Source organism: Melanerpes formicivorus, unplaced genomic scaffold, assembly GCF_026170545.1.
Source record: "Melanerpes formicivorus ecotype bairdi unplaced genomic scaffold, bMelFor1.0.p_v2 SCAF_12, whole genome shotgun sequence".
NCBI classification, from domain to species: Eukaryota; Metazoa; Chordata; class Aves; order Piciformes; family Picidae; genus Melanerpes; species Melanerpes formicivorus.
This window is the reverse complement of record NW_027142364.1, coordinates 8398727-8425100: the sequence shown is the minus strand read 5'-3', so window position 1 is coordinate 8425100 and position 26374 is coordinate 8398727. Positions and strand designations below refer to the sequence as shown.

The 26374-nt window shown below is 59.2% G+C and overlaps 3 protein-coding genes across 4 annotated transcripts; 1 reads left to right on the top strand and 2 right to left on the bottom strand.

Moving 5' to 3' along the window:
- Positions 1–202: 202 nt before the first annotated feature.
- LOC137444672 (uncharacterized) lies at positions 203–7775 on the bottom strand. The gene is made up of 5 exons (XM_068145683.1): positions 7592–7775; positions 7083–7222; positions 6772–6859; positions 6570–6690; positions 203–1371 (listed from the first exon to the last, which is right to left on the bottom strand). Exons 1-5 carry the CDS (start codon positions 7773–7775, stop codon positions 666–668), a joined length of 1239 nt encoding a protein of 412 aa, XP_068001784.1. The 3' UTR covers positions 203–665.
- Positions 7776–8433: 658 nt separating this feature from the next.
- Positions 8434–16867, bottom strand: ECE2 (endothelin converting enzyme 2). Of its 2 annotated transcripts, XM_068145144.1 has the most exons (19): positions 16792–16867; positions 15009–15095; positions 14503–14647; positions 14097–14312; positions 13874–13998; positions 13583–13729; positions 13440–13505; positions 13066–13254; positions 12550–12692; positions 12287–12401; positions 11939–12049; positions 11646–11744; positions 11480–11557; positions 11168–11271; positions 10736–10846; positions 10311–10378; positions 9486–9676; positions 9309–9404; positions 8434–9211 (listed from the first exon to the last, which is right to left on the bottom strand). In XM_068145144.1, the coding sequence occupies exons 1-19, from the start codon at positions 16831–16833 to the stop codon at positions 9035–9037; spliced, it is 2310 nt and encodes a 769-aa protein (XP_068001245.1). In that variant the 5' UTR covers positions 16834–16867; the 3' UTR covers positions 8434–9034. The 2 variants fall into 2 exon arrangements, with proteins under 2 accessions (XP_068001245.1, XP_068001246.1); XM_068145145.1 differs by lacking the exons at positions 8434–9211; positions 9309–9404 and adding an exon at positions 10078–10136 and having other exon boundaries at positions 9602–9676.
- Positions 16868–18301: 1434 nt separating this feature from the next.
- Positions 18302–25988, top strand: PSMD2 (proteasome 26S subunit ubiquitin receptor, non-ATPase 2). The gene is made up of 21 exons (XM_068145143.1): positions 18302–18465; positions 19122–19178; positions 19568–19732; positions 19977–20098; positions 20456–20680; positions 20763–20921; positions 21204–21348; positions 21549–21609; positions 21899–22045; positions 22223–22329; positions 22722–22849; positions 22930–23017; positions 23407–23569; positions 24004–24105; positions 24194–24339; positions 24528–24611; positions 24743–24911; positions 25011–25105; positions 25279–25405; positions 25494–25612; positions 25694–25988. Exons 1-21 carry the CDS (start codon positions 18331–18333, stop codon positions 25874–25876), a joined length of 2727 nt encoding a protein of 908 aa, XP_068001244.1. The 5' UTR covers positions 18302–18330; the 3' UTR covers positions 25877–25988.
- Positions 25989–26374: the final 386 nt, after the last annotated feature.

The following is a 26374-nucleotide window of genomic DNA, read 5'->3' as shown; positions in this document are numbered from 1 at the left end:
TGCCCAATGTACCGAGGTGGTGTCAAACAGACATCGACACCCTGCTCTGGTCCCTTATCTGTCCCCCAAGAATTCCCCCACCCAGGTCCCAGCCTCCTGCAGCCCAGCAGACTCAAATTCCCCAGAACTCCCACCCGAGGTCTCCCCTTAGAGGTTGTCCCCAGCCCCCTACTTGCCCAGCAGCCCATCCAGGTACCTCCTTCCTTAGCCTCCCCCAGAGCTGAGATCCCCCCTTGAGACCACACTGGTCCTTTTCCAGTCTTCTCGGACCCCCATGAGCATGTGTTTGTGCACGTGTGCCCATAGCATGTATTTACAGGGTTGCAGAAAGCACAGAGGTGTGATTCTGCAGGTGTCCATGGGAATGGGGAGTGTGCCCCAGGATGCCTCTTGCTCTATCATTTGGCCCTTTCCTGGGAGCCCTCTGTGGACCAGAGCAAGGGCCATCCCCCACAGGGATCCACCATGGGTCAACAAGAAGAGACCTATCAGAGTGGCCTCAGAGCACCATTTGTGCCCCTCTGCCCACTCCTGCTCTGGACCCACTTTGGCCTAGTCCTCCTGCATTTTCTGCTGCCAGGACAGTGATTGTACTAATTGGCATTGTTGGCCCTGAGCAGCCTCACCTGGGGTCCCTCATCCCAGTCACCTGGGGCTGAAGGATACTATTTAAACTCAGGCTTTGTTGATGCTTCTTGCCTGAGCTGTGGTTGCAGCTCTGGCCTCTGGATCTGGGAATGATGATGATAATAGTAGTGACAGCTAGTTGGAGAGGACCACCTTGTCACAAAGCAGCCCTGCTCCTGCTGCCTCTGTGCATCCACGCCCCACTGCTCATGCAGTTGTGCTGTGTTGCAGCAAAGCCCTGCATGGAAATTATATTTGCTGGCTCTATAGCAGCTGCAGGAGAATCTCCCTCTGGGTGCTTTGAGGAGGCAAGAGTGGGGTTTTACAGACAGCTCTGTGGTCCATTCCTCCATGCCAGCATCTCCATGGCCTGAGATCCTGTTGAAAGGTGCTGCATAGGAGCATTGGCTGGGCCGGTCGAGGAGAGAGCAGGTATTTCTATTTTGGGAAGCCTCAGCCATGCCTTTCTCTTCAAGCCCAGCTCTGTAGAACCCTGGTCCTTGCTGTCCTCCCATAGCACGGACATTACAGCGGTGCCCATGCTCCAGGAAAGACAACGGCTTTATTCCTACCTTTGCTGGGGAATCAGCTTGAACTTTTTCATGTGATGGCTTCTGCTCTTGTAAAAAGTGCCCAGGAAAATAGGCAAGAGGCCCACGCTGAGATGTGGCCTGTTTTTCTTGTTGCCAAGCCCACGTGCAACTGCCCGTGGGCAGGGACAGGCAGGCCGTGGCACGAGCAGGGCTGGGGGTGAGAGAGAAAAAGAGGAGCAGATGGGCTGTGTGGGATGTGAGCAGGGCTGGTGCTGCACTCCAGGAGGGTTTCCAGCCTGGCAGGCTCCTGGGGAGAGGCTTGAAAGAGGTCACCCTGGGAATGACCTCACTTATCATGTACCTGTATCAGTACAGTGCCTGGCACCCAAGGAGAGCTGCTTGGCTAGCATATGGGGTGGAGGGGAGTGCTGTGAAGCTGGCTGGGGTTAGGGGGTTAAGAAGGACCCTCTGCCCAGATGAGGGAGAAGCAGAACTGGATTAGTGCTAGCACAGTTAGGCTGTAGGTGAGACAGGGCAGCATTAGGGCTCCAGGCACTGCATTTCCTTGGGAGTCTTTGACTCCCCAAGAATGTTGCTGGTCATGCATCCCTGAGGAGGTGGGTACCAGGGATCTGAATGGGGTTGAGGGCGGGGGGGTGCAGGACGGACCCTAGCTTCATCCCTTGCTCTTGCAGCTGGAGTTCTCCCATGGCGAGCCAGACCACATGCCCTCCTTCCCCTGGCTCTCATCCCACCTTTGTTATGCACCTTTTGGCAGCCAGGTAATCTCTTTTCTCAAATCCTTCACGGCCTTCTGTCCAATACAAAGCCAGCTCCAGTGGGATGAAGGGGTTGTGGAAGTGGGAGGCAGGCAGTTCTTGCCCCAGCTCCTTAAACCTGGGCCACAGTCCCTGAGCTGGGACATCTTGCAGGTGATGCAAGAGCGGGAGCCTGACCATGACTCCCTTGGGGTGGTTCTGGGGCTGGGCAGCTAGCCTCGTAGCCACAGTGGGGTTGGTGAGGGGAAGAGTGTTGGACAATGCTCCAGGAGCCCACCAGCATCTGCTGTGATCCAATCCCACAGCTGGATGCTGCCTCTGAGTTCTGCACCCTTGTTGGGATACTTGGGTGCTGGTTCTGGGTGTCGTGACGGAGCGGAGTGGTTTCCCTGAAGTCACTGGTGCTTCAGGTGGTTTTACAGTGGAGAAATGCTCTGCGTATGTGCAAGCAGCTTGGGGTGGGGCATGTCTCGTCCAGGCTATGTAGGCACCCTCACACACTGGGAGCTGGGCTGGGTGGGAGCACCTTGGTGGTTCTCGAGTCCTGGCAGGGACAGAGTTTGTGGCCTGGCAGACAGTGGCTGGATGCCATGGGGCTTGGTGGAGGCAGGAGGCATCAGTCACCAGAACTGGAGCTTTCTCTGCTGCAGGCCTGAGATCCCATCAGTGCCATTGCCCAGGGCTGCTGTCACAGGGCAGAGGGCTGCAGAGGCATGCCTGTAGGCTGGCGTGGGTGCCTCCATCTGTGTTGCTTCTAGCCCTGCCAACAAGTGTGAAATGGCACTTCTGCTCTGTGGTGGTGGCACCTGTGGCCCACGGGGCTTCACAGAATGCTAGGGGCTGGCACTGCTACCCTCTCCAAACATCTACCCACAGCCCAGTGCAGGGGACTGGCAAAGGTCAGGGATGTCTCCATCCTTGGCTATTGCCACTGGCTCCTGGTAGCCAAAGCCTGGATGGGGATGCTGCTGTGTGTGCTGCCTGTGCCAGGGCCAAGTAACTCCGCATGGCTGTTTTGGGGGAGTGGAGACACACAGCAGGGCTGGGTGCAGACAGCGGGGCTGGGCACACCTAGTGATGGGTGTGGTAGACCCCGTCACAGTAGTGAGATGTTGGGGGACAGAGGACAGCCACCCCACTCAGTAACTGTGCTGTGTGTGAGCCCAGGGCAGCCAGCCAGCAGGTTGTCAGCAGTGCAATGAGTTTCAGTGCACCACCTGTCTTCGGAAAGAGGGTGCTCCCAGTGGGGCTCTCATTGTAAGTCTGGCCAGTGGAAATGGATGGCACTGTCTCCATCCCTCACATGAGCTGCTCGTGGCACAGCCATGGTAGCAGCGGTGCCAGGACTGCATTTGACCAGATGAGGCACCTCCAGCTACACTGCCTGCGGCAGGGGCTTCACAGAAGGTTCCCAGCCTGAGCTCGGTGGGGGTGGAAAGCCGACCTTGCTGGGTGGATGAACAGCCCTGCTGGGGTTTGAGGCTTCATCCTTGTCTGTCACTACATCTTTGGTCACCATGACAACAGACAGGGAAGGAGGCAGAAGCAAACTGGCAACTCTGGGGGTTGGGGAGGGGGACATGGACTGGCATCCACATGGGCCCTGAGGGGTGGGTGGCAGCTGGCTGGATACCTGGGATGCTCCTTCTTGGTGGTGCAGAAGGAAGTTGGGCAGTACACTGTGAGCTGCCCACTCTCCTGCTTCTGATCAAAAATCACTGGTGGGGGACAGTGGGTTTATCTGGGGGCACGTGTGCTGCGACAAGTCTGGGCAGACCCTGTGCACAGTGCTTTGGCACAGTGAGGTTCTGGCTGGTGGTGAGCTGAGCAGTTGAGTCACGCTGCCACCCAGTGATGCTAGGCAGGGCTGCTTAAGGAGGTCTGTGTGCCCAGACCACCATGGAGCTGCTGGCCTTTCCAGAGGTGACAGTGACTTGAGAGGGAGGTGGGGGGATAGGCTAGGATCATGCTCCAGCAAGGGTTGGCAGTAGGGGTGCATGCTCTGGCACCCTTCCCATGTGCTTCCACAACCAAGGATGTTCCCTGCCCAGGGAACCCTTGGCATTCACAGGGACAGAGGGGTGTAGGTGGCTGCAGGTCCCTTTCCTTGTCCCCAGCTGGCTGCCAGGCCCTGGAGAACGAGACGAGCAGTCTGCAGGAGCACAGGCACCTCCCCACCCTTCCCAGCCCACGCACCCACTCGTGCCAGCAGCTTTTGGCACATGGGGAGTGTGTTCCTGGCAGCCCAGCCCTCTCCCATCTGGTATTTATCTCCTTCCCGAAATCCCTCCTGCTGCGGGGGGATGCCCGGTTATGGGGGGGGGACACCTGGGCCCCATTGCTCACTCTGCAGCGAGGCAGTCACCATGCTAGCAAGGGGAAGAGGCCAGGCTGCAAGACTGGAGAAAAGGACCCTCCCACACCACAAAAATGCATGTGGGTCCCAAGAGGGTGCGCCGGGGCATTACGGCTGCCTGCAAGCCCTGAGGGCACCACCACAGCAGCACCTTTGCCTGAAGCAAGCCCTCAGTCCCGAAATGGCAGCAATGGGGGCTGCTGCCCTGGCAAGGGAGCATATCATCCCCACCCTGACTCCAACACTGCTGTCTGGCTGCCAATGGCGTGCCAGCACTGCCTACCCCCCTCCTCCAAATCCTGTGTGCCCCAAAGCTGCAGGAGCCAGGAGAGCCCGTGGGTTGCCTGGGCAACTGCAGCCAGGCAGTGATGGGGAGCAGTCCAGGGGAGCGATTGCCATGGAGACCAGAGGAGCAGGATCGCATTGGAAACAATCCTGTTTCTGCACCCCCTGCCCCCCCCAGCTGTAATCTGAGGAGGTGCACCCCAGACAGGGGTCCTGTGCCCACTGCCCACCACCAGTGACTGCACCCTTGGGCTGACTCCCCGAGGAGACTCAGCTCCTGGCACATTTTCCCATGCCTGCACTTCATGGCACAAAGCAAGAGGCAAGGCCAAGCTTGGCTTCTTGGCTTTATCACTCACACACCACTGCAAGCTGCTCCTGCTCCTGGTCCAGGCAGGAAAGCTGGGTGCAGCTGGGGCCAGAGGTGCGGGCAGGCTCCAGGGCACCCCAGTGCTGTCCTCTTGCTCTGGGAGGAGGGTGGGGACCCTGCAGAGAGGGATGCTCATCCCCCTTCCCATCTGGCAGAGCAGCTGGTGAAAGGGCATACTTCATTCCCACCAGTGCCTGGGTGCCCTAGCGTGGTCTAGGCAGTTGCTGTAGGCACATGGATTGTGGAGGGAGGACAAGAGTGGCACCAAGGTGTGGCACTGCAGTGGCTTGGGGACAGGCTGCGTCACTATCACCCCACCATGCTCACTGTGTCCCACCAGCTCTGGTCTTGTCCCAGTTGTCCTTCCCAGAAAGCTATGCATTGGAAAAGCAAAACAAGGGAAAATTCCCATGTGGCTTTGACAAGTGGTCAGGGCCAGGAAAAGGTCAAACAGCTACCAGTCAAAGGAATGCCTCAGTGTGGGGCACAGTACTCAGCTTCCTGGCTCCAGCACTATGTTTCCCTCTAGACTTCATTTTCAGGTGGGGTCACTCTGGCAGATGATGGAAGGGTGAGGAGGTTATAACTCCCTCCCACTCTCAAAAACAGATGAAGGGGCACACCAGGACCCTTCCCTGCCAACAGGAACTACACAGCTGCACGTGAAGGGACAGCTGAGATTTCTGCAGGCTCCAGGTTTGGCTTGGTTTGCGCTGCCCTCTTTGGGTGCCCTCTAGGTGCTTTCAGGCCTGGTAGAGGGGCACCACACGTTCAATGGGTCCACGGCAGATGGGGCAGAGGCGGGCAGGCAAGGCCTGGAAGCAGCGGAAGCAGCAGCAGATGTGGCCACAACTCAAGAGGACACATTCACGGGGCCGGGTCAGGCAGATAACACAGAAGTCCTCGAGCCCCCCATCCCCAGTTTCCTCATTGTCTGGCTCCTTGTCCTCACGCTGCTGCTTGAGGCGGGCACGGCGGTAGGCACGGCACAGGACATGCAGGAGGATGGCCAGGCCTGCTGCAGCACACAGCATGGCCACCCCCTTCCACAGCCCACTGGCTGACTCCAGCTCTGCCAGCACCGTCTGCCAGTCACCCAGGCACAGGAAATACTCACCTGCCTGGGCTGGTGGCTCAAGGTGCAGGGAGCCATCGGGGTGCAGGGCCAGCTTCCCGATGCCTGTCAGCCCAGCCCCCACCCGCAGCATCTCCTCTGTCTCCAGGATGCCCTTGGGCTTCTCCCCGCTCAAGTACTGGCCCAGCAGGTCACGGAAGCCGTGGACTGGCTGCTGGAACCGCTCATACACTGTCTCCAGTGGCAGGCAAACAGCTCGGAGTGGGCTCTCCACACTCACTTGTGTCACTGCCTCAGCGTCTGCCGAGGCTAGCAAGAAGGGGACGGTGTAGACCTGCTCTGACAGCACCCGCTCGCTCTCGCTCCTGCAAGTGGAAAAGTGCAGCACTGGGATGCAGACAACACAGAGGAACGCTGTACTCCTAAGGCTGACCTCAGGGTAGGGACTAGGGCCTTTAACTGAGCCACTTTCCATGGCCCCAGAGGATGGGGGTTGGGACCTACCAGTGCAAGCCCACCCCTGCTGTCCCCTCCCATCACTCACCAGTTTCGGGCCAAGCTGTTCCAGATCAGCCGATGCTCTTTCACAAGCAGTTTCTGGATCACACCCTGCAGCCCTTCATGGTAATGGCTGGTCAGCACTGCCTTGGCTGGCAGCACTATGCCTAAGGACCAAGAGATGCATCATGGGCAAAGGCGGACAGCCCAGACTCTGTCCCTGGTATGCAACTGCAGAATGTCCTTACCTTCCAGGGCAACGTAAGGCAGGCACCTCCCATCGGCTCCAGATACCAGTGCTGGTAAATCATCATCAACCTGGAGCTTTGGGGCCTCCTGGAAGAGCAGAGACTGAGTATAAACAAGGTAAGAACTGATGGGCTGGCAGGCAGAGGGTGGGTCATGCATAGCTTTGTGGGGATCTCTGGCAGAATGTAACCTGCTTGGTCATCAGTAGAGTTGCATTCAAATCAAAGGCTCTGGGATGGGTAGTGTAGGGCAGTGGGAAAGGGACAATGGGGACACGAGGACATCTGAGGTACATGAGGGACAAGGCTACCTGTATACGTGCCATGACTTTGGCTTTCTTCCTGTACAGATAGTAGAAGAGTCCAGAGAAGGCGAGGCTGGAGCCCAGACACAGCAGCTCTCCAGGCGTGATGGGTACCGCATCCATCATCTCAGGTTCAGGCAGCAGGCCTGCAAGGTGAGCATGCTGGCTGCAGGACAGTCATACCAGCCTAGGGGCAGCCACTGCCCCTGTACCTAGAACGGTGATGTCCCACTGGCTTTGTGCCTACGGGGCAGGGATAGTCCACAGACCCCAGTCCCCACAGCACTGTCGCCCTAGGGCCAGGCTTGCCCGTGGCCCGGGACGTGTACAGTTCAGCTTCAGCTGCTCAGCCCGGCAGCCCTATCTCGACCCAACACCCATGGTGCCCTGCACCCAGGCTAGGGCCGAGGCCCAGCACCTGTGGCCCAGACCGGGCCCTGCAGAAACGGTCCCACCTACGCCTGGTACCTCCAACCGGGACTCAGCCCCCGGCCCCACCCGGTCCCGCCGCTCACGCCGGCCTCCCCTCGTTGTCCCCGCTGCCCCTCGAAGCCCGAGCGCCCAGGCCCGGACCCTGGCCTCGCCGCGCTGCCTGCTGGGAAATGGAGTCCGATCTCGCGGCACGGTGGTGAGGGTAGCGGCGTCCGGGACTACAACTCGCGGCGTCCCCCGCGCCGAACTACAGTTCCCGTCGTGCATTGCGCCCGTCCCTGCCATCACTACAGCTCCCGGTGGCCTTTGCGAGCCGCCCCTGGCCATAGGGAGCAGAGAGGGGTGGGGGTGATTGAACACCACCGTACTTGGCTGAGGGTGATTGGGGACCCCAAAAAGGTGCTCAGGGCTCACTGTGGGCAGAGGGCTTGGCCGTGCCCCAGGCGCTCTGTGGAGGGAATTCGGCCACGGCCTGTCCCCAGGGCAGCATGGGGGTCACTCGTTCCGTCACTCCCACCTGGGGGCAGCGCGGGCCCCTCCATCCCCAGAGCCGGGGCTGCGGAGCTGTCCCAGCCCGGATCCGTCCCAGCCCGGATCCCGCCTTCCTGTCGCCCCAGCCTCACCCTGACCCCCCCGGCACTCTGACCGAGGATGCGCTGTCCGCTCCGACCCTGGTCTGCGAGGGCTGCAGGTTGACCCTGCGGCTGCCGTTCTCCTTCCGTTGCCGGCTGCTCCCCTCCCTCTGTCCCTCAAGACACCTCATCGCCCACTCCCCTCCCTTGCTCCCTCGGGATTTCTCACCTCCTGCTCCTGTTTGTCGGGATGTCTCATACTCTACATATCCCCCGGCTTTTGAGTCACCCCTTGTTCCAGATCACAGCTCTGCCCCCACCCTGACACTCTGAAGCACCCGGAGCCGCCAAAATAAGTGGAAACTGCTTTTAATCGTTAAATAAATTCAGCGACAGCCACCCACAGCTGAAGGCACCAGAGTCCCCGCCGCCGCCCACTGGTCCCTGCAGAGGTGGATAGGGAAGCCAAGCCAGACTGGGAGTGGGAGAGGAATGGGCGGAGCCAGGTGGTCCCCAGCTTGTATCTCCAGCAGTTCAGGGAGCAGGAGTGCGTTGGAGCACATCTCTAGTGCATTCCCAGGACTCTACTGACCTGCCTGGCCAGGGTGGGGAACGTGGCACGGGGAGGGGGGTGTGCTGAGCTGTGCCCATCGGTAGCACGTCAAGGTTATGGGGCAGAGCTGCGTTTTGGGGTTTGCTACGGCTTCTCTGCTGGCCGAGGTGTCCCCCAGGCTGTGGATGGGGGTTGTGGTGGGTACCCGGTGTGGGGCCATGGGTGCTGTGGAGGGAGGCAGAGGTGTGCGGTGTATGCACAGTGGGAAACCGTGACAGAGGGTGACCTGCGAGGTGGCCCCGCTCTCTGCCTGTGGGCCAGCTCTGGCAGGCAGTGAAGGCTGGGGGCAAGGGAGGCACAGTACAGTATTGTCCTCTCTGTCCCCAGCACCCTCCCCATCACTACCACACCTCACAGTGCTTGCCAGGGTTCATGGGGGAGCCCAGGGGGCAGCCAAAATGCTCAACAAAGTCCCGGGAGTTGCTGAGGGTGCCAATGACACGGTACTTGTCAGGGCTGTGGGGGTCGGTCACCAGACCTTCATGGGAGCTCTCGGGTGTCCGGACAGAGCACCACACCTATCAGAGCAAGTCCAGCCTCAGGAACTGGGGGGCTGTGGAACGGCTCTGAGGGGCCAGAGAGGGATGGGGAACGCACCATCCCACTCCACCCTACCTGCGCAAAGCCCACGAAGAAGAGCTGGTGGTTAGTGAGCCCCAGGGCTGGCAGGCGTTTCTCCTCCCCATTCTTCTGCAGCCAGGACTTGTATGCCTGTGGGAGAGGGGCTCTGAATCCTCGGGAAGGGACAGACAGGCAGGGGGATCCAGGTCCCCCTGAGACAGCAGCACTCACGTTGTAGGCTGCTTTGAGTCCGCCGTTGTCTGCGATGTTTTCGCCCAGTGTCTGCCTGCCATTGACCTTCTCACGGTGGACGGTGTAGCGGCCATACTGCTCTGTCATGCATGCTGTCCGGTTCTTGAAGGCCTCCAGGGAGGAATTCTGCCACCATGGCCGCAGGTTGCCCTCTTTGTCATACTCCCGGCCTGTGGAACCGAGTCATAGGGTAGGCTGGAATCAGGGAATGCCAGCCCCCTGCAGACCTTCTGCTGCAGGAGGTCCTGAAGCAGGATGGGGTGTGGTGGGAACAGCACCAGAGGACACTGGGGGACCTTGTGCTTTGGGCCCACACCCAGGAGAGATGGTGTCCCTCAGCTCCTGCTCCAGGCAGGCTTTGAGCTCAGCCATGGGCCTGGGTCCCCAGCCATCTCTGGTGCATCCCTGCTGTCCCAAGCAATTTGTCACCCCAAATTTCCCCATTCACCCCATCTCAGGTCCAGGGCTGTGGTGAACGTGCAAAGCAGAGTGGATGTGAGAGGGACCCATCCTGTGCCCCTCGGGGAGGAGGATGAGGAGGGGACCAAGACTGCAGACACTGTGTCCTCACCAAGCAGATGGAGCGAAAGCTGCACAGAGAAGCCAGGGGGAGGTATCAGCAGGTGCCACCTGGGGAGACAGGACGATAGAAGGGGGGGGCGGCCAGGGGGGCATGAGCACGCATGATGCGATGGATGGCAAAGCAGGACCCCTGTGCTGCCACAGCACCCCTCCCACACCAAGGGCCAGGGTGGGGGCAGGAAGGTGCAGGGGTCAGGGCTAGTGCTGTCTGTAAGCTCTCACCTTGATCATCAAATGCATGGGTCAGCTCGTGTCCCATCACCACGCCAATGCCACCAAAATTAAGGGCTCTGTGGGACCGCAGGGGAGGCACAGGTAAGCGCAAAGAGATGATGCTGTTGCAGCCTGCCCATGTCTTGGGCATTCTCTCTGCAGCTGGGGCACCCCCTCCAGAGCCTAGGCACCCCATCTGTATCTGGGGCACCTGGCAAGACTCTGCTCCAGTTGGCAACCAGCTGAGAATGAGTCTTGTTGGGGACACTGATGGCCCCATAGTGATTTTACAGGCTGTCTTTGCGCCCTTAAGGGACCCTCAAGCCCATCAGGGCTTTGGTTTGTGACTGTGGTGAGCTCTGTGGAGTGCTGGCTCTGTTCCAGGCACCCTCCCCACCCCCAGAAGATTCCCCTCATCTCTGTGTCAGGCTCACTTGGGATGGTTGCGGGCGTAGAAGGGGGCCTGCAGGATGCCGGCGGGGAAGACGATCCCATTCTTGGTGGGCAGGTAGTAGGCATTGACGGTCTGCGGGGTCATGCTCCACCTGGGGCAGGGGACAAGAAGGGATGTGTTCCCTCTCCACCCCACCCAGGCACCCTCTTGTGCTGTCTCCCACCACGGGTCCCCTGCCATGCCTTGCTCTGTGACCAAGGGACAGCTGTCCTCCCAGGGACAAACCAGAGTCACCACTGGGGACCTACAGTGCTGTACCACCCCATGGTGGAAGCTTCCCCCGAGTGGCACCCAGGCCACGCTGGGACAGTGCTGTGACACCATGCTGGTGTGGAAGGTGTGACAGGAGACAGGTGGGACACTGTGCCAATATCACATCCTTCTGCCCAACCACCCTCCCCCTCCCCCTTACTGGTCTCGGTTGGGGGGTTTCCGGAGCTGGTCAGCCATCACTTTGGCAGAGAAGTTGTAGAAGTTGAGCATGTTCTGGAAGAAGGAGTCCTCTGAGACTTCATACTGGTGAGGAAGAAGAGAGATGAGGAGGAGTCCACTGGGGTCATTCCCCCTACCCTGGCCAGGATGTGCTCAGTACCAGGGTGGCTCCATGTAACACCCCATCCCAAACCGGTCCCCTGAACAGGGACATCACCTTACCATGCAGCCTCCTAGGGCTTGGTGTAAGCAGGGACCAGACACCCTCCCCACAAGCTGAGTGCCCCCCTACCCCATCATAGACATCATCCAGCTCTTTGTTGTCCAGGATGAAGTCAGGGAAGCCGATCATGTCATAAATGGCATCAGCCTGCATGGGGAGAGACCCCAGCAGTGAGACTGGGCGAGCTTACTGGGATGGGGGGAAGTCTCCCACCCACTGCTCTCCCTGAAGTCACCTTCTCCTTTGCAGCCTGCCTGGTCTTTTCGTCCATCCAGCCCAGCTGGTCCAGGGACACCTGAAAGGCTTCCCGGATCTCGCTGATCATCTCCTCAGCCTGGCAGGAGAGGGAATGAAGCCTCCCTTGCCCCATCCAGCCCCTCGGGCAGGGACAGGGTGGGCAGGATGTGACCTCTCTGGGGTTGAGGGGCCCATTGCTCTGCTCCCTGCCTTCCAACCCTGGGGTTTAGGGGCATAGGAAGGGTTCAGTAGATGGTGATGGGGACAGGACAGGGTCAGAAGTGTCCTCACAATGGCTTTGCTGTCCCGGTCAAAGGTGGCTTTGACGAAGAGGGAGCCCAGGGCGAAGCCCAGTGTGTCATCCGTGTTGGAGATGCAGGTTTGCCAGCGGGGTGTGCAGGACTGTGGGAGTGAGAGGGGGTGTCTGTGAGATCCCCATCTCTCTTTCCTGCCCCTCTCCCTTCCCTCAGCCCAGCTCTGTCCCCTCCCCAGCAGCTAAACCTTGCTCCCAGAAGGTGTTCCCTAGGTTCTCTCTGCAGCATCTGAGGCTCAGCATCCCAAGGGCATCCCAAGGACAGAGGTGGGCCTGTCTGCTTCCAGACTGGGGGCAGAGGGGACTGGTCCTGAGGCCACTGTTACCTTCCTGGTGCCATAGAGAGTCTCCAACAGCTTCTCCTGGGCTGTCTCAAAGCGCTGGTCCAGGCTGGAGGCTGTCTTCTGCACCAGATTCCAGATCAGGTAGTTGTTCAGGATGCTGCGTAGACAGAGAGGCACTGTGGCTCACCATGATGCATTGGGATGTCCCAGCCTCGAAGCCCATGGCAAGCCCAAAATTGGCAAGCCCAAAACACCATGAGGGCAGCCCCAAATGGGGAACGACCATGTGTTCGTAGGCACCTCACCTCCTGTCAGTGCCATTGATGAGGTCAGAGACCTGCTGTAGGTAAATATCCCCGTACACCACCACAGGCTCCGTGTCCACCAGCTCCAGTGGGGCCAGGGAGTAGGACAGGTAATCCAACCAGTCGATGGCAGGGGCCAGGGCCTGGAGGGGACATGAAGATGTGGCATTGGGGTGCTTGGCATGGTTCTGCCACATCCTGTCTGGAACTGGGGGATTGCCTGATGCAGGAACTGTGCTCCTCAGGAAAGTCCCAAGGTCCTTCACTACCCCAGATTCCTTCCCTGTCTCCAAACACCTGTCCCATGGCTCCCCACTGCTCTCAATGCTGCAGGACAAGGAAGGGACCTGGTGAGCCCCTCCATGCATGGTGGCAGCAAGGGGGTGAGCATCCAAGCATGTGTCCCAGAAGAGATGGGGCTGCCTGGAGTGTTTTGGGGTGGGGAGGGCAGCAGCAGGCTGCTCAGTGTCCCACCACATCTCACGTTCACAGGGGGTTTCCCCAGGCTGTGCCCACCTGCAGCTCAGCAATGCTCATCTTGTGGTAGATCTTCTCATCATCCCGTCGCTCAGCCTGGGGCACGGTGATGTTGGCCAGCTGGGTTTCGAAGTCCAGCACCTGCTGCATCTGCAGGCGGGTGGGCTCTGGGGCCCCCCCCAGAAGTGTGCCCAGCTCCACCATGTAGTCCAGGTATGCTGCAAGGACCTGGTGGAATGCCAAGGTACAGCTCACCCTACCTTCCTGGGGGGTTCCAATCTGCTGTCTGGGCACTATGCCACCCACTGGGCAGAACACAGTTTCTAGGCGTCCCCCCAGTGCTGCTTGCACCCCATCGTGGTGGGTTTCTCGTGGTGATTGCTGCTGGCAGCATGCTTGCCACCCAGTCTCACCCTCTCATTGGCAGTCTTGTTCAGGTAGTAATCCCGAGATGGGAGGAAAAGCCCTGACTGGTCCACCTGCATGGAGAGAGGGGCAACATGGTCATCCTGGTGCCTGTTCTGGTCCCTGCTGCCCTGGGTGCTAAGATGCCAACCTGGATGACATTGCTGTTGGAGCTCTTGGAGTCTGCACCCACATACACCGTGAAGAAGGGGGTCGCCCGGTATGTGCCTGACACCATCTTGAGTACTTCCATGAAGCTGGTCTGGTTCCAGGATCCAGTGACATTCCACCCCCCAATCTGCTGGCAGATGGACCTGGTGTCTCAAGGAGGGATGGGGTCCATCCCCGAGGGGTGCCCCCTCCCCGGTTCTGTGAAGAGTCAAGTGGGAGACATGTTGAGCTGAGCCTTAACAGCTCAGCTCACGTGTGGATGGCCCCTCACCTTGTCAATGAGCTCCATGAGGGGCTGGGAGCCCAGCTCCTCTATCCTTTGCTCCTTGAGGCAGGACAGGTAGTACCGCTGTGTCTTCCGTTCTGCCTCACTGCTGGAGTTGAAGGTGCTGTTCTCTGCAGGATGCTGTGGGTCAGCCCTGGGGATGCTGGGGACTCTGGCTACCTGCACCCAGAGGTCACATCCCCAGTAGCCATGAAACTCCAAAGCCTACCTAACAGATGTTTCATGATGGCCTGGTTCTGGTCCCAGATGCTGTTGAATGTGCTCCACTTGGAGCGCCCATTGGGCAGGGGGTTCCTCTTGATCCATCCCCCACAGGAATATTGGTAGAAATCCTGGCATGGGTCTGTCTCCACATCCAGAGCCTCCAGAATCTTGCTGGCCACCCGGACACAGGCATCCGTCAGGCACGTGCTGTGGGAGGGATCTGGCAGGGAGGGAATGTCTGTGGCTGTGCGCGCGCCAGGGAAACTGAGGCACAAAGTGGGGCCAAGCCCTGCCTGCGCTCTGGGGTGGGCAGAGCACCCAGAGCAGCAGTGCCACGCTGACCCATCCCTCCCCATTATGCTGTGCCCCGACAAGTGCTGGGGTGCAAGGGCTGCAGGGCCCCTCCCTACCTCTGCGGTACTGGATGGCCAAGGCGACAACAGCGATGCCAAGCAGCAGGGCCAGGGAGAGTGCAACGGCACAGAGCACCAGCTCCAGCTGGCTGCGTGCGGCCAGGCGGCTCAGCAGCGGCCCCGGGCCCTTCCGAAACCCCACCTGGGCAGGAGCAGGACCTGCCATCACACCATGGAGTACCAAACCTCGCCGCTCTCCCTTCCCTCCCCCATTGCTCTCCACTGTCTGGCTTGATGGGGCACAGGCCACCAGCCCCTGTGAGCCGGCAGTGGGTGCTGGTGGTCCCCTCCCCCACCCCGAGCTGCAAGGAAGGATGATGGCCTGGGCACACTCTGCCGCATTTTGGCTGCTTCCCAGCACATCCTGGGGACAGCCAGAGCTGCCTTGGCTCCCAGCCCTGTTCCTGCTGCCCACCCGGCTGTGGGCAGGCCCCGACTGAGGGCAAGGAGAAGGCTGTGGAGGATGGAGAGGGGAGGGGCGGATAAGCAAGGGCAGACCTCACCTCCACGCTGTCGGGAGAGGCGCTGCCGTCCCCGGCTGGCTCCAGCCCCTCGTCATCCTGCAGCGTGGCACGCTTGTAGTCGGGCATCTGCCAAGAGAGGGAGTAGTCTGGGATAGGGGCATGGGAGTGATGCCCCCTGCCCTGCTATGTCCTCTGGCTCTTACAGTGAGGGCCAGTGCCCACTCAGCAGGTGCACAGTGACACCGAGGAAGCGCTTGAGCCCCCTCAGTGTGCTTGGGCCTTCCCTAGGGGATGTCCTCAGCCCTGAGTGGCTCTGAGGAGCACAGGGAGAGCTGCTGGTGCAGGGCTCAGGGCTCACACCAGAGCATCCCTCTGTGTCGCCATGGCAGCCGTGGCATCAGCCCTGCAGGTGCCACATCGCCACGGAGATGTGGTCCTCGTTGCCAGGCAACAGTTGCCTAGTACTGCTGCCTCACCCCTCCTCCCCCGCCTGGAACTTTCCATGCAGATGTGCACCAGTCCAAAACATCTGGAAGTGCCTCCCGTCCTATCCTGGCCCCTAGGGGGCCCAAGGCACAGAGTCAAGTCTGTGCAGGGGCAGAGGGAGCACTTATGGCACTTCCTGCCAGCTGGCAGGGCAGGACCCCCTCTCTCCTGTCCTTGCAGGGCAGCCTGGCAGGGAACCCAGCCATCAGGGCTGTCAGAGATTCAGCCAAGAGGGAGGTAGTGGAGCTGAGCCAGCAGCTTTGGTGTGGGGGATGAGCTGGAGGAAAAAGCTGGAGTCTTTGGTAAAAGATAATCAGCAATGCTGCTGGTTGAGAGCCATCCTTAGGCTTCAGAGTTAATGCATGGGTGGGTTGGGGCTCATCCTCCCATCTGTGCAGCAAACTAAAGTGTTGCCCTTGGCCTGCCTGCAGGGCTTGTGTGTGGGGCTAGAAAGATGCAAGGCAGGAAGGGTGATGGACAAGAGAGGAAGCAGAGCAAATGCCCCATGCCCAGCTGTGCCCAATGCCATCTCATTGGGGTGAGGGGGAACTTAACCAAGGACTGTCATGGTGGGAGGGTGTGAGGCTGGGATTGATAGTTGGCAGGAGCCTTCACCAGAGTGGGTTCCTGGGAGCTACTGGAATCAGGAGGGATGGCTTTGTATCCTGGGGGAACTCATCCAGACAGGCACCACCATCACCTTGACTCCCCCAACATGCTCCTCTACATTCTGGGGTGGTCCTTGTCCTCCTGAGCACCATCTGGCAGAACCCCTTTCTCAGCACTTCCTGGCACCCTTGTTGCAGGAGGATGGAGGACCTGGTCCTGGAGCTCCTCCTGACACCTCTGTGGGGCTGAGACCCATGGGGATAGCCCTCCCTGTTCTCTCCAGGACTGCTGACTTTGGGCGCACCCTATGAACAATATCACTGTACCCCCAGGTCGGCTTCATGCCCCAATGAAGCACAGTCTGTGGGGCCATCTCCAAATCACCCCAGCTTCCTCTGCCCAATGCCAGGCAGGGATTTGGGAGGGTCCTTCCTCCTGCTTCTTGCCCCCAGAAGACAGAGGACAGAGATCTCCCAGCCACAGAGCTTCCTTGGCCCCATGCAGCTGCCCGCAACCCCCAGGCTCTCACCCTCCGGACTCCCCCAGGCCCCCAGCCCTTTCTTTCACAGCCCCTTCAGCCCTTCCAGCTCCTTGAGAGCTCCCGGGCTCTCTTCAGCCCCGTGTCCCTCCTTTCCCCCTTTGCCGGTGCCTCCCGTCACCAACCTCCTCCTGCCCCTCTCCCTGCCCACTGCCCCCGCCCTGATTCGCAGCTGCCCCGGGCACTCACGGCGTGTCCGAGCTCCTGGAGGGCCACGTTCATCCTGGCCATCCCGGGCCGCCTCCCGCCTAGCTCCGCTCCCCGCCCGGGCCGCGCCGGGCCCCCGCCGCCGCCGCAGCGCCGCCTGCCTCCGCTACCGCCATGGCCCGCACCGAGCGCCGCGCCGCTGCCGGGACTGGCACCGGAATCGAGACCCAGGCAGGGATGGGGCCGCAGGGGCGCGGCCCGCAGACACCGAGCGGGGGGGCGGCTGGGTTCGGCGCCCTGGGGGGTCGCTTAAGCAGGAGCACCGATGCCCAGCCCAGGCGCACTGCTCCGCACGGCCCGGGCCCGCTGCCAAGGTGACCGCCGTGCACGCGGGATGAAACCCGCACTGGCACCTACCTACACCGCTACCTGCACTAGTACCGCTACCCGCACCCCTACCGGCACCTACGCAGGGAGCCGCACCAGCACCGTCACCGGCCCCTGTATCGGCACCAACACCTTCGTCAGCAAATTATGTGCGGTGGCACTGACAGACTAGTACGGAACCCGTACCGGGAGCAGCGCTGGGGCTCACGCAGCGCATTGATGTACACGTACCGGCACTGGGATTCAGCACCCGGGGACGTGCCTTGCCACCGGGTGCCGGCACCCGCAGTGGTACTCGGGCACACACTCAGGGGGACACACAGTGACTGATACCCGCCCCGGTACCCTAAGGCACCTCGAGGTCACCTGCGGACTCCTGCCACCGCGCATACTGTGACATGGTCGCACATAGGCAGGTGCGCACAGCCACAGTCACTGCCGTGGTGATGAGCAAAGGGGAGCTCATGTCTGTTCCCCCCTCCGCCTGAACCCCATGTGGTTACCTACCCGGGACAGTGCCACTACAGCTCACCCGCCCAGTGCTCAGGGTGCTGTCGGGACGGTTCAGGGACGTCCGGGTGCAGGTACCGGGTAGGGTCCCCTCTGCCCTGCTGGGTGCAAGGTGCACAGTTGCTGTGTGGATGGGTGCCCAGGTGTGCACAAGTTATGACTCGAAAAACATCAGTAAGGGGACGCCTGACGCCGCACCCACTGTCGGGAGGCTCCCCAGCAGGCACAGCCTGGGGTGCTCCTCGGGGTGCCCGGGCAAGGCCGTACCACCCGCTGGAACAGCGGAGCCGGGGGCACAGAGTGGCACATGTGCGTAGGACGGGGATGGGTGTATGTTGCACACCGGCGGGGGGCACGGCGGTATCCACGGGTGTCCGCGGCGTATCGGGGCCCCACTGAGCTCGCCTGCCCTGGCTCCTTTTCCTGTCTCCAAAGGCACTGGTGCCTTGTGCCAGGGTGGTGGAGCTCCGTGTGCCCATGTGTCAGGGCTCTCCATTTGCGGTGGACACCCGAGACGGACTGTAAACCTTGCCCGCTGCCGGTTCTCGCCGGTGCCACACGTGGAGTTACCCCACCCCCCGCTCCGCCCCCCGGCGCGCCGCAGTGTCGTTACGGCGGCGCCGGGCGGCGATTGGTGGTGGCAGTCGCGCAGGCGCAGAGCGGCGGGCGAGCGGCGGAGGGGCCATGGACGCAGGCGGCGGCGGCGGGCAGAGCCGAGTGCAAGGCGGTCCCGGGTCGGGTGGCGACGAGAAGCCCACGCCACCTTGGGGCCGGGACCGCCGGGAGCCGCCCACGGGTCCCGAGAAGGAGCAGGAGCTGGTAAGCGCCGCCGCGCTGCGGGACGCAGCTGAGTCACGGCCGGGCCGGGCCCGCGTCACCGGTGGGTCGGGACGTCATCGCACGTCACGGGGGTGGCCGGTACCTCACCGGGGGCGCCTGTGACGTCATCGGGGCTTCCTCCGGCGGGAGGTGCTCAGAGAAGGGCTTCCTTCAGAGGGAGGCCGTGGCGTCACGGGGGTGCCTGCGTGACACAGCTGAAGGCTCCAGCCTTAGAGGAAGGGGTGTGCGGAGGGACAGGGGGCTCCAGGCTGCGATGTCGCTGGAGCGGGGTGAGGAGAGCCGATATGTAATTGGGGTGCACGTGTGACAGTGGGGACTGTGAAGGGATACTCTCTTTCAGCATAGGGATGGCCTTGGTGCTGAGCGTCCCATGGGGTGGGCTGCAGGAGGGCTGTCTCTGAGTAGGGGTCTATGGTCTCCACCATACCTCTCTCCATGGGGACAATGAGACGGGTGCTTCTTGCCCCTGTTTCTTCAGGGCATCCCCAGTAATAGGGGCATTGAATCCCATCAGCACAGAGACAGGTTGGTGTCGTGGTCCCTCTACTGTTTGGGGTGACACCTCCACACCTGTCACACTGGGGTTGTCTGTGCTGGGTGCCCTTAACTGTGCTTTCTCTGGTGCATTTTGGCAGTCAGAGGAGGACAAGCAGCTGCAGGATGAGCTGGAGATGCTGGTGGAGCGCCTGGGGGTAAGTGTGCTAGGCCTCTCAGCAAGGAGATGTGGAGGAGCAGAGCAGTGGAGCCTCTGATCTTAAGTCCATCCATCCCTTGCTTTTGGTTGCTTGTTGCACAGTAGAGCTGGAGGGCATTTCACCTTGAGCGGGGCTCCTGTTTGTCTGCTGTGCTCTGTCCTCTAGCCTTGCTGCATGTCTGACCTATGTCTGAGGCACCTCTGCTGTTCTCCAGTGCAGGTGTCTTTTTACCCTGCTGTACCCCAGTGTTTGGGCTGAAGGAGGGAGCCCAGGGAGCAGCAAGGGGGCTGCTCTGCTCAAAGCTTTGTCATTGTTTGAGGGGAGCTGACAAGGTGGTGGCACAGGAACCAGCCCTCTGCTCTGTGACAGGCATTTTACCTCTGCAGGAGAAAGATACATCTCTCTACCGCCCAGCCCTGGAGGAGCTGCGGAGGCAGATCCGTTCTTCTACCACCTCCATGACCTCCGTTCCCAAACCCCTCAAGTTTCTACGGCCTCATTACAGCAAGCTGAAGGAGATCTATGAGAATATGGCTCCAGGGGAGAATAAGGTAAAGATTCTTGGTCCCCACCAACCAATGTAGCTGGGAAGCAGGGCTGGGCAAGTGATTGCAGAGCCATCCAGACACCGTGGTCTAACGTCAGCCTCCATGACTTGCTCTGGTGGGTTATAATGTGCCAGGACCGTGCCTTTCCTGCCTGTGATGGCTTGTGATGCAGGGAAGGAAGTTGTGTCCCTTGATACCTCTGCTTCCCTGTGCCTGGCTTGTGTTGACCTCTATGTTCTTTCACCAGCGCTTTGCAGCAGACATTATTTCTGTCCTGGCCATGACCATGAGTGGGGAGCGTGAGTGTCTGAAGTACCGGCTGGTGGGCTCCCAGGAGGAGCTGGCATCTTGGGGGCATGAATACGTCAGGTAAGCCTGGGTAACAGATGGCCTTGGGGAAGGACAAAGTTTCAGGGGGATTCCCCTGAGTGCTTCAGCTCTGGCCTGTCTGAGAGTTGTCCTAACTTGCTGGGCTTCTGCTTAGCTGCTTGTGTCACACCTGCACATGTGTCACCTCATCCTTTCTCCACAGTGATTTGCCAGCTGCAGAGATCTGCTGTGGCGTCTGTAATCTCTGCTCTTGACCCTATTCTTTCCCCATAACTTCTCACAGGAATGTGGAGTTGTTGTAAAGAATATGCAGCCCCAGCTGTCAGCAGCTGCTCCCCATCCTTGGGTCTCAGTGAAGCTGATTTCTGTGGCAGTGATGTCCCATTGTCCCTTCAGGCACTTGGCGGGGGAGGTAGCCAAAGAGTGGCAGGAGATTGATGAGGCTGACAAGGCACAGAGGGACACGCTTCTCACACTGGTCAAGGAGATTGTCCCCTACAACATGGCCCACAATGCAGAACATGAAGCCTGTGACCTGCTGATGGAGATCGAGCAGATGGACATGCTGGAGAAGTACATTGATGATAATGCCTACTCCAAAGTGTGCCTCTACCTGACCAGGTGAGGGGGATTAGCTGGTGACACTGGAGAGGCCCTGGTCCTAGAGATGGTCATCACCCTCATATCTGTCTCCTTCTCAAAGCTGTGTAAGCTATGTCCCAGAGCCTGAGAACTCTGCTCTCCTGCGCTGTGCCCTGGGAATCTTCCGCAAGTTCAACCGCTACCCTGAAGCCCTGCGCCTGGCTTTGATGCTCAATGATGTGGAGTTGGTGGAGGACATCTTCACTTCCTGCAAAGATGTGTAAGCAGAGACTCATTCCCTGCCCTCTGGGCTCTTTGCCCATAGTGAAGGAGTTCCCCATCTGGGAATAGTTGGGTCACATCCTGCCACCACTGGAGGTTATCTTGGTGTTTGAGCTAAGGCTCATGTCCCTGAAGTCAAGGTGGGCAAGAGCAGGTCATCTCGGGGCCACTCTTGTGTGCTTCTAGAGCAGCGTAGATTTACTCACCGTTTGGTGATCATGTGTTTGTGCTGGGGCTGAGTGGGTTCCAGGCACTTGTGAAACATCTGTCCTCTGTGCAGAGTTGTCCAGAAGCAGATGGCCTTTATGCTGGGTCACCACGGGGTTTTCCTGGAGCTGAATGAGGATGTGGAGGAGTATGAGGACCTGACTGAGATCATGTCCAATGTCCAGCTCAACAGCAACTTCCTGGCCTTGGCCAGAGAGGTGGGTGTCTCAGCTGGGAAAAGAGCTCTGAGCTGCCTTCAGCAGGGGATGCCCTGAGTGCTGGGCTCTGTGGCAAGATCTGGGAACAGATCTTTCATCCCCATAAGCTTGGACAGGCTCCTGGAGAGACTGCTATTGTAGGGCAGCTGCTCTGGGGTGTGCTGACTGGGAGATAACCTCCTTCTTCCTTGTCTCTGCAGCTGGACATCATGGAGCCCAAAGTACCGGATGATATTTACAAAACACACCTGGAAAATAACCGTAAGGGCTTGTGTTTTAGCCTCTGTAATCCTGCCTGTAGGGTGTTCCTGGGGCTGCAAGGCTCCTCTGGGATGGGGGAGGCAGCTCTATGTCCTGAGGTGGGTAGATGACCTGTCTGCAGTATCTGATCTGGCACGGAGCAGACTGAGCTGCCTGCTGTGGTTTTGGGCTTTTCCTTCCTGGTGGTGGTGGGATTGGTCCTTGTACCCCTGTGGTGTGGGATGGCTGTGGAGTGGAGGGCTGGCAGGGCTTCTCATGCTTCTTGACACACCCTGAAATCATTCCCCAGGATTTGGGGGCAGTGGTTCCCAAGTGGACTCAGCTCGGATGAATTTGGCCTCCTCCTTTGTGAATGGCTTTGTGAATGCTGCGTTTGGACAAGACAAGCTGCTGACTGATGATGGCAATAAATGGTTGTACAAGAACAAGGACCATGGTGAGGGAGTCAGTTGGGCAGGGGCTGGAGGTGTCCCTAGGCTTGGGATTGCTGTCCTGTCCCTGCTGAAAACAGGGCACAGCTGCTACTGGGCTGCCCTGTCTCTGGCTACCACCTGCCTCAGGCAGGTCACATCTATCCAGGACTGATGTAGGTGGTTCTTCTCTGGAACTGCAGGGATGCTGAGTGCTGCAGCCTCTCTGGGCACGATCCTGCTGTGGGACGTGGACGGGGGGCTCACACAGATCGACAAGTACCTGTACTCCTCAGAGGATTACATTAAGGTTGGTGACAGCCATCCCTCTATGGCTGCGTGGGGCAGCCCTGTTGCAGGCTGGGTGTGCATTTGGCTTGGGGAATGATTGACCTCACCTTGTTCCAGTGTGTGGCTCAGCTCCTGCCTGGAAAGGGGTCAGATACCTTGTGTTGCAACTTTTTGAGCAGCTCACAGCAAGGCAGGGAGCTCCTGGGGACCACCTGAGGCACCTTTGGGGGATTGTCTTGTCACAGAGCTACAAGCTTTAGGCTGCTCAACTGGATCTAGAGTGGCATTGCTCACTTGGTGCCAACTTGCCCATCCCAAGCAGTGGATGTAACGAGGAGTGACATTAGTCACTAGCTAGTAAGGAACTTTGTCTGTTGGTGGCCAGTACATGATGGTGCCTCTGCCTTGCAGTCAGGGGCCCTCCTAGCCTGTGGCATTGTCAACTCAGGAGTGAGGAATGAGTGTGACCCTGCTCTCGCCCTCCTGTCCGACTATGTCCTCCATAACAGCAACACCATGAGGATTGGAGCCATTTTTGGGTAAGAGTTTGGCCCCAGCCTCCCCATGCTGTGTAAGGCAGTGAAGCTCCTCCCTTTATCCTCCATTGGACTCTCTGCAGGCTGGGGCTGGCATACGCAGGCTCCAACCGTGAGGATGTCCTGACTTTGCTGCTGCCTGTGATGGGAGACTCCAAGTCCAGCATGGAGGTACGTAGTGAGGCAGGGTTTACCTGGGGTTTCCTTCTGCCTCATCCAGTCCCCAGCAGCTCCTGGGAATACAGGAGCTGTCCTGCAGCCAGTGGGGTCTTCAAGAGCAAGGCTATGTGTTCCTGCTCAGTGCTGTGTTGTGCTAGAAGAGGCTGAAACCCTATTTTCCCTGTCTGAGGTGCTCCCATGGTGGAATTGCAGTGAATGGGGAGAGTGGGAAGGTGTCAGGTCTCCCAGTAGCCCAAATTTCTGCACAAAGCAGGGACCAGGGGTACCCAGTGCTCTTTCAGGCTGGGTGCCCATCACTCTGCAGACTTGGCCCTGAGCTGTGAGACAGCTCACTTTGCAGTGTCCCTGTGTACAACATGTCCTCTCCCCTCCTTCACCAGGTGGCTGGTGTGACTGCCCTGGCCTGTGGGATGATATCAGTGGGCTCTTGCAACGGTGACGTCACTTCAACCATCCTCCAGACCATCATGGAGAAATCCGAGACAGAGCTGAAGGACACATACGCCCGGTGGCTGCCTCTTGGCCTGGGCTTGAACCACTTGGGTAGGACTGGGCAGTACCAAGCAACTCATGGCTTGGGGGACAGGGGGCTGGGAACACCAGATTCATAGGATTGTTTCAGTTGGAAAAGACCTTTAAGATCATGGAGTCCAACCATCAACCTAAGACCACCATGGCCATTAAACCGTGTCCCAAAGTGCTATGTCACAGAAAATATCTGGCTGGAAGATCATTCAGTGCAGCCTTAAACCCAGCACTGAAGGGTCAACACTAAACCATGTCTCTAAGCACCAGGTCCACATGCTGCTTGAACACCCTCAGGGACAGTGAGTCCACCACTGCCCTGGGCAGATCATTCCAATGTTTGATAACCCTTTCAGTGAAGAAGTATTTCCTAATACCTTGCCTAAACCTCCCCTGGTGTAAATTATCCTCCCTCCACTGATATCCTCTAACCACCACACCTTCCTGTGCAGGGAAGGGAGAGGCAATTGAGGCCATCTTGGCAGCACTGGAGGTGGTGTCAGAGCCATTCCGCAGCTTTGCCAACACACTGGTAGACATCTGTGCCTATGCAGGTGAGTTGGGCTGATGGAGGTGAGGGAGGCAGGAGCAGATCATGAGCCCTTTACCTGCTGGTCCTGGTCCTCTGCTTTTTCCCTTCAGGCTCAGGGAATGTCCTGAAGGTGCAACAGCTCCTGCACATCTGCAGTGAGCACTTTGACTCCAAGGAGAAGGAGGAGGACAAGGACAAAAAGGACAAGAAAGAGAAAGAGAAGAAAGAGAGCTCAGCTGACATGGGGGCTCATCAGGTGGGGAAATCCAGGTTGGGACCTGTGTCCCTGAGGTGGGAGGTAGTTTTGAGGGGAATCATCAGAGCCCCCAGCCACATCACTGCTCTCCATGTACCCCTGGGCTCAGGATGGGGGGAGGTTCTGTGAGAACTTCGGCTTTAGGCTGGGTACTCCCTGCCTGGTGCTCAGTGCCCATGTCCTTGCAGGGTGTAGCGGTGCTGGGGATTGCACTCATTGCCATGGGTGAGGAGATTGGTGCTGAGATGGCCCTGCGCACATTTGGCCACCTGGTGAGTGACATTGGATGACAGTACAGAGCTGGGAAGGGACCTGGGAATAGAGACTGGGTCTTGCCTCACACCTCTGTAGACTTTGCTGCCCTTGGTGAGCTGAGTCTGACCCCCTCCTCTCTTCTGTGCAGCTGCGGTATGGGGAGCCCACCCTCCGCCGTGCTGTGCCCCTGGCCTTGGCTCTTATCTCAGTCTCCAATCCACGGCTCAACATCCTCGACACCCTCAGCAAATTCTCCCATGATGCTGACCCTGAGGTCTCCTACAACTCCATCTTTGCCATGGGCATGGTGGGCAGCGGTAAGCCTGGGCCGCAGCTCAGTCTGGGGCACATGCAGGGGGAAGGTGGGAGACCTGAGCCATATACCCTACTCTCTGCCTGCACCTCCTCTTCTCCAGGTACCAACAATGCCCGGCTGGCAGCCATGCTGCGGCAGCTTGCCCAGTATCATGCCAAGGACCCCAACAACCTCTTCATGGTGCGGTTAGCCCAGGTGATGATCTTGCCCTCAGGGCAAGGAAAGGGCAAGTTGGGGTCCCTGCCCTGGATGTGGGAGGGGAGTGGTATCCTAGAGATGCCATCCTCCTTCAGGGCAAGGCTGATGGAGGGTCTCGGGTGATAGCCTACTGCTCTCTCTATGTCTTTGTCTTTTCTCTGTCACACCAGGGTCTGACCCACCTGGGCAAGGGTACACTCACTCTCTGCCCCTACCACAGTGATCGCCAGCTCATGAGCCAGGTGGCTGTGGCCGGTCTGCTGACTGTCCTTGTGTCCTTCCTGGATGTGCGCAACAGTAAGTACTGTGGGCTTCACCACTCTGGCACCCCTCTGCCCTGTGGGGTGGGCACTGCTCAGCCCCTTTACTCCTGTTTCTTCTCCAGTTATCTTAGGCAAGTCCCACTATGTTCTCTATGGTCTCGTTGCTGCCATGCAGCCCCGCATGCTGGTCACCTTCGATGAGGAGCTGCGACCTCTGCCTGTGTCGGTTCGGGTGGGACAGGTAAAGGGCAACCAGAGCTGGTCATGAACTGCTTTGGTGTCCTTGTCTGTCCCTGACATTTATGTTGCTCCTGTTTTGCAGGCTGTGGATGTGGTGGGCCAGGCAGGCAAGCCCAAAACCATCACTGGCTTCCAGACTCACACAACACCAGTGCTGCTGGCACATGGAGAACGGGCAGAGCTGGCCACGGAGGAACATGTACCCGTGACACCCATCCTGGAGGGATTTGTGATCCTCCGCAAGAACCCCAACTATGATGTTTGAGTCAAGGAAGGGGGTTGGTGGGTGGGTAGGTGGTTTGAGAGGGAGGGAGAAAAGACTTAGTTTATTGGTTTTCTTACTGAGAGTCAAGGAAATAAAGTATGCAGAGACTCTAGTGATGCTGTACCCTTCTTGTGTTGGGGCTGGGCTCTGATCCCCTCAAGGGTCCCTGTTCTTGGGGCCTGGCTGGGCATAGGGCAGACCCTGAGAAATTGGGTGAACACAGGTCTATCTGGTACCCAATGGGTCTGGCTCCCACCCCTCCCTGTCCTGTGCCCACACCATGCAACTCCTTTCTCTGCATTACTGGCACCACATTGCCTGTCCCCAGCTAGAGATGGTCTCGGGTGGGGGCTCACAAGCTTCAGCTGACCCTCTTGCAGGTGCACAAAGCTCTGCTCCAGAGCTGGCATCAGGTTAGATGTGGGCTTGGGGTAGGGGCTCAAGGGGGAAGTATTTTTAAGAAAGAGGAAAACTGGCCTGTCCTGTTCCTAAAACTGG

Coding starts and splice junctions, on each gene's coding strand:
- LOC137444672 (XM_068145683.1), bottom strand. CDS start 7,775: ATGCACGACGGGAACTGTAGTTCGGCGCGGGGGACGCCGCGAGTTGTA. Junction 7,223..7,591: donor GACAACGAGGGGAGGCCGGC/GTGAGCGGCGGG, acceptor CTCACCTTGCAG/GCCTGCTGCCTGAACCTGAG. Junction 1,372..6,569: donor AACAGCTTGGCCCGAAACTG/GTGAGTGATGGG, acceptor TCTCACCCCCAG/CCCTGCTCGTGCCACGGCCT.
- ECE2 (XM_068145144.1), bottom strand. CDS start 16,833: ATGGCCAGGATGAACGTGGCCCTCCAGGAGCTCGGACACGCC. Junction 14,313..14,502: donor GGCCATCCAGTACCGCAGAG/GTAGGGAGGGGC, acceptor CCTCCCTGCCAG/ATCCCTCCCACAGCACGTGC. Junction 12,693..13,065: donor TGAGCATTGCTGAGCTGCAG/GTGGGCACAGCC, acceptor TGTCCCCTCCAG/GCCCTGGCCCCTGCCATCGA.
- PSMD2 (XM_068145143.1), top strand. CDS start 18,331: ATGGACGCAGGCGGCGGCGGCGGGCAGAGCCGAGTGCAAGGCGGTCCC. Junction 23,018..23,406: donor ACTCCAAGTCCAGCATGGAG/GTACGTAGTGAG, acceptor CTCCTTCACCAG/GTGGCTGGTGTGACTGCCCT. Junction 24,340..24,527: donor CTGACATGGGGGCTCATCAG/GTGGGGAAATCC, acceptor ATGTCCTTGCAG/GGTGTAGCGGTGCTGGGGAT.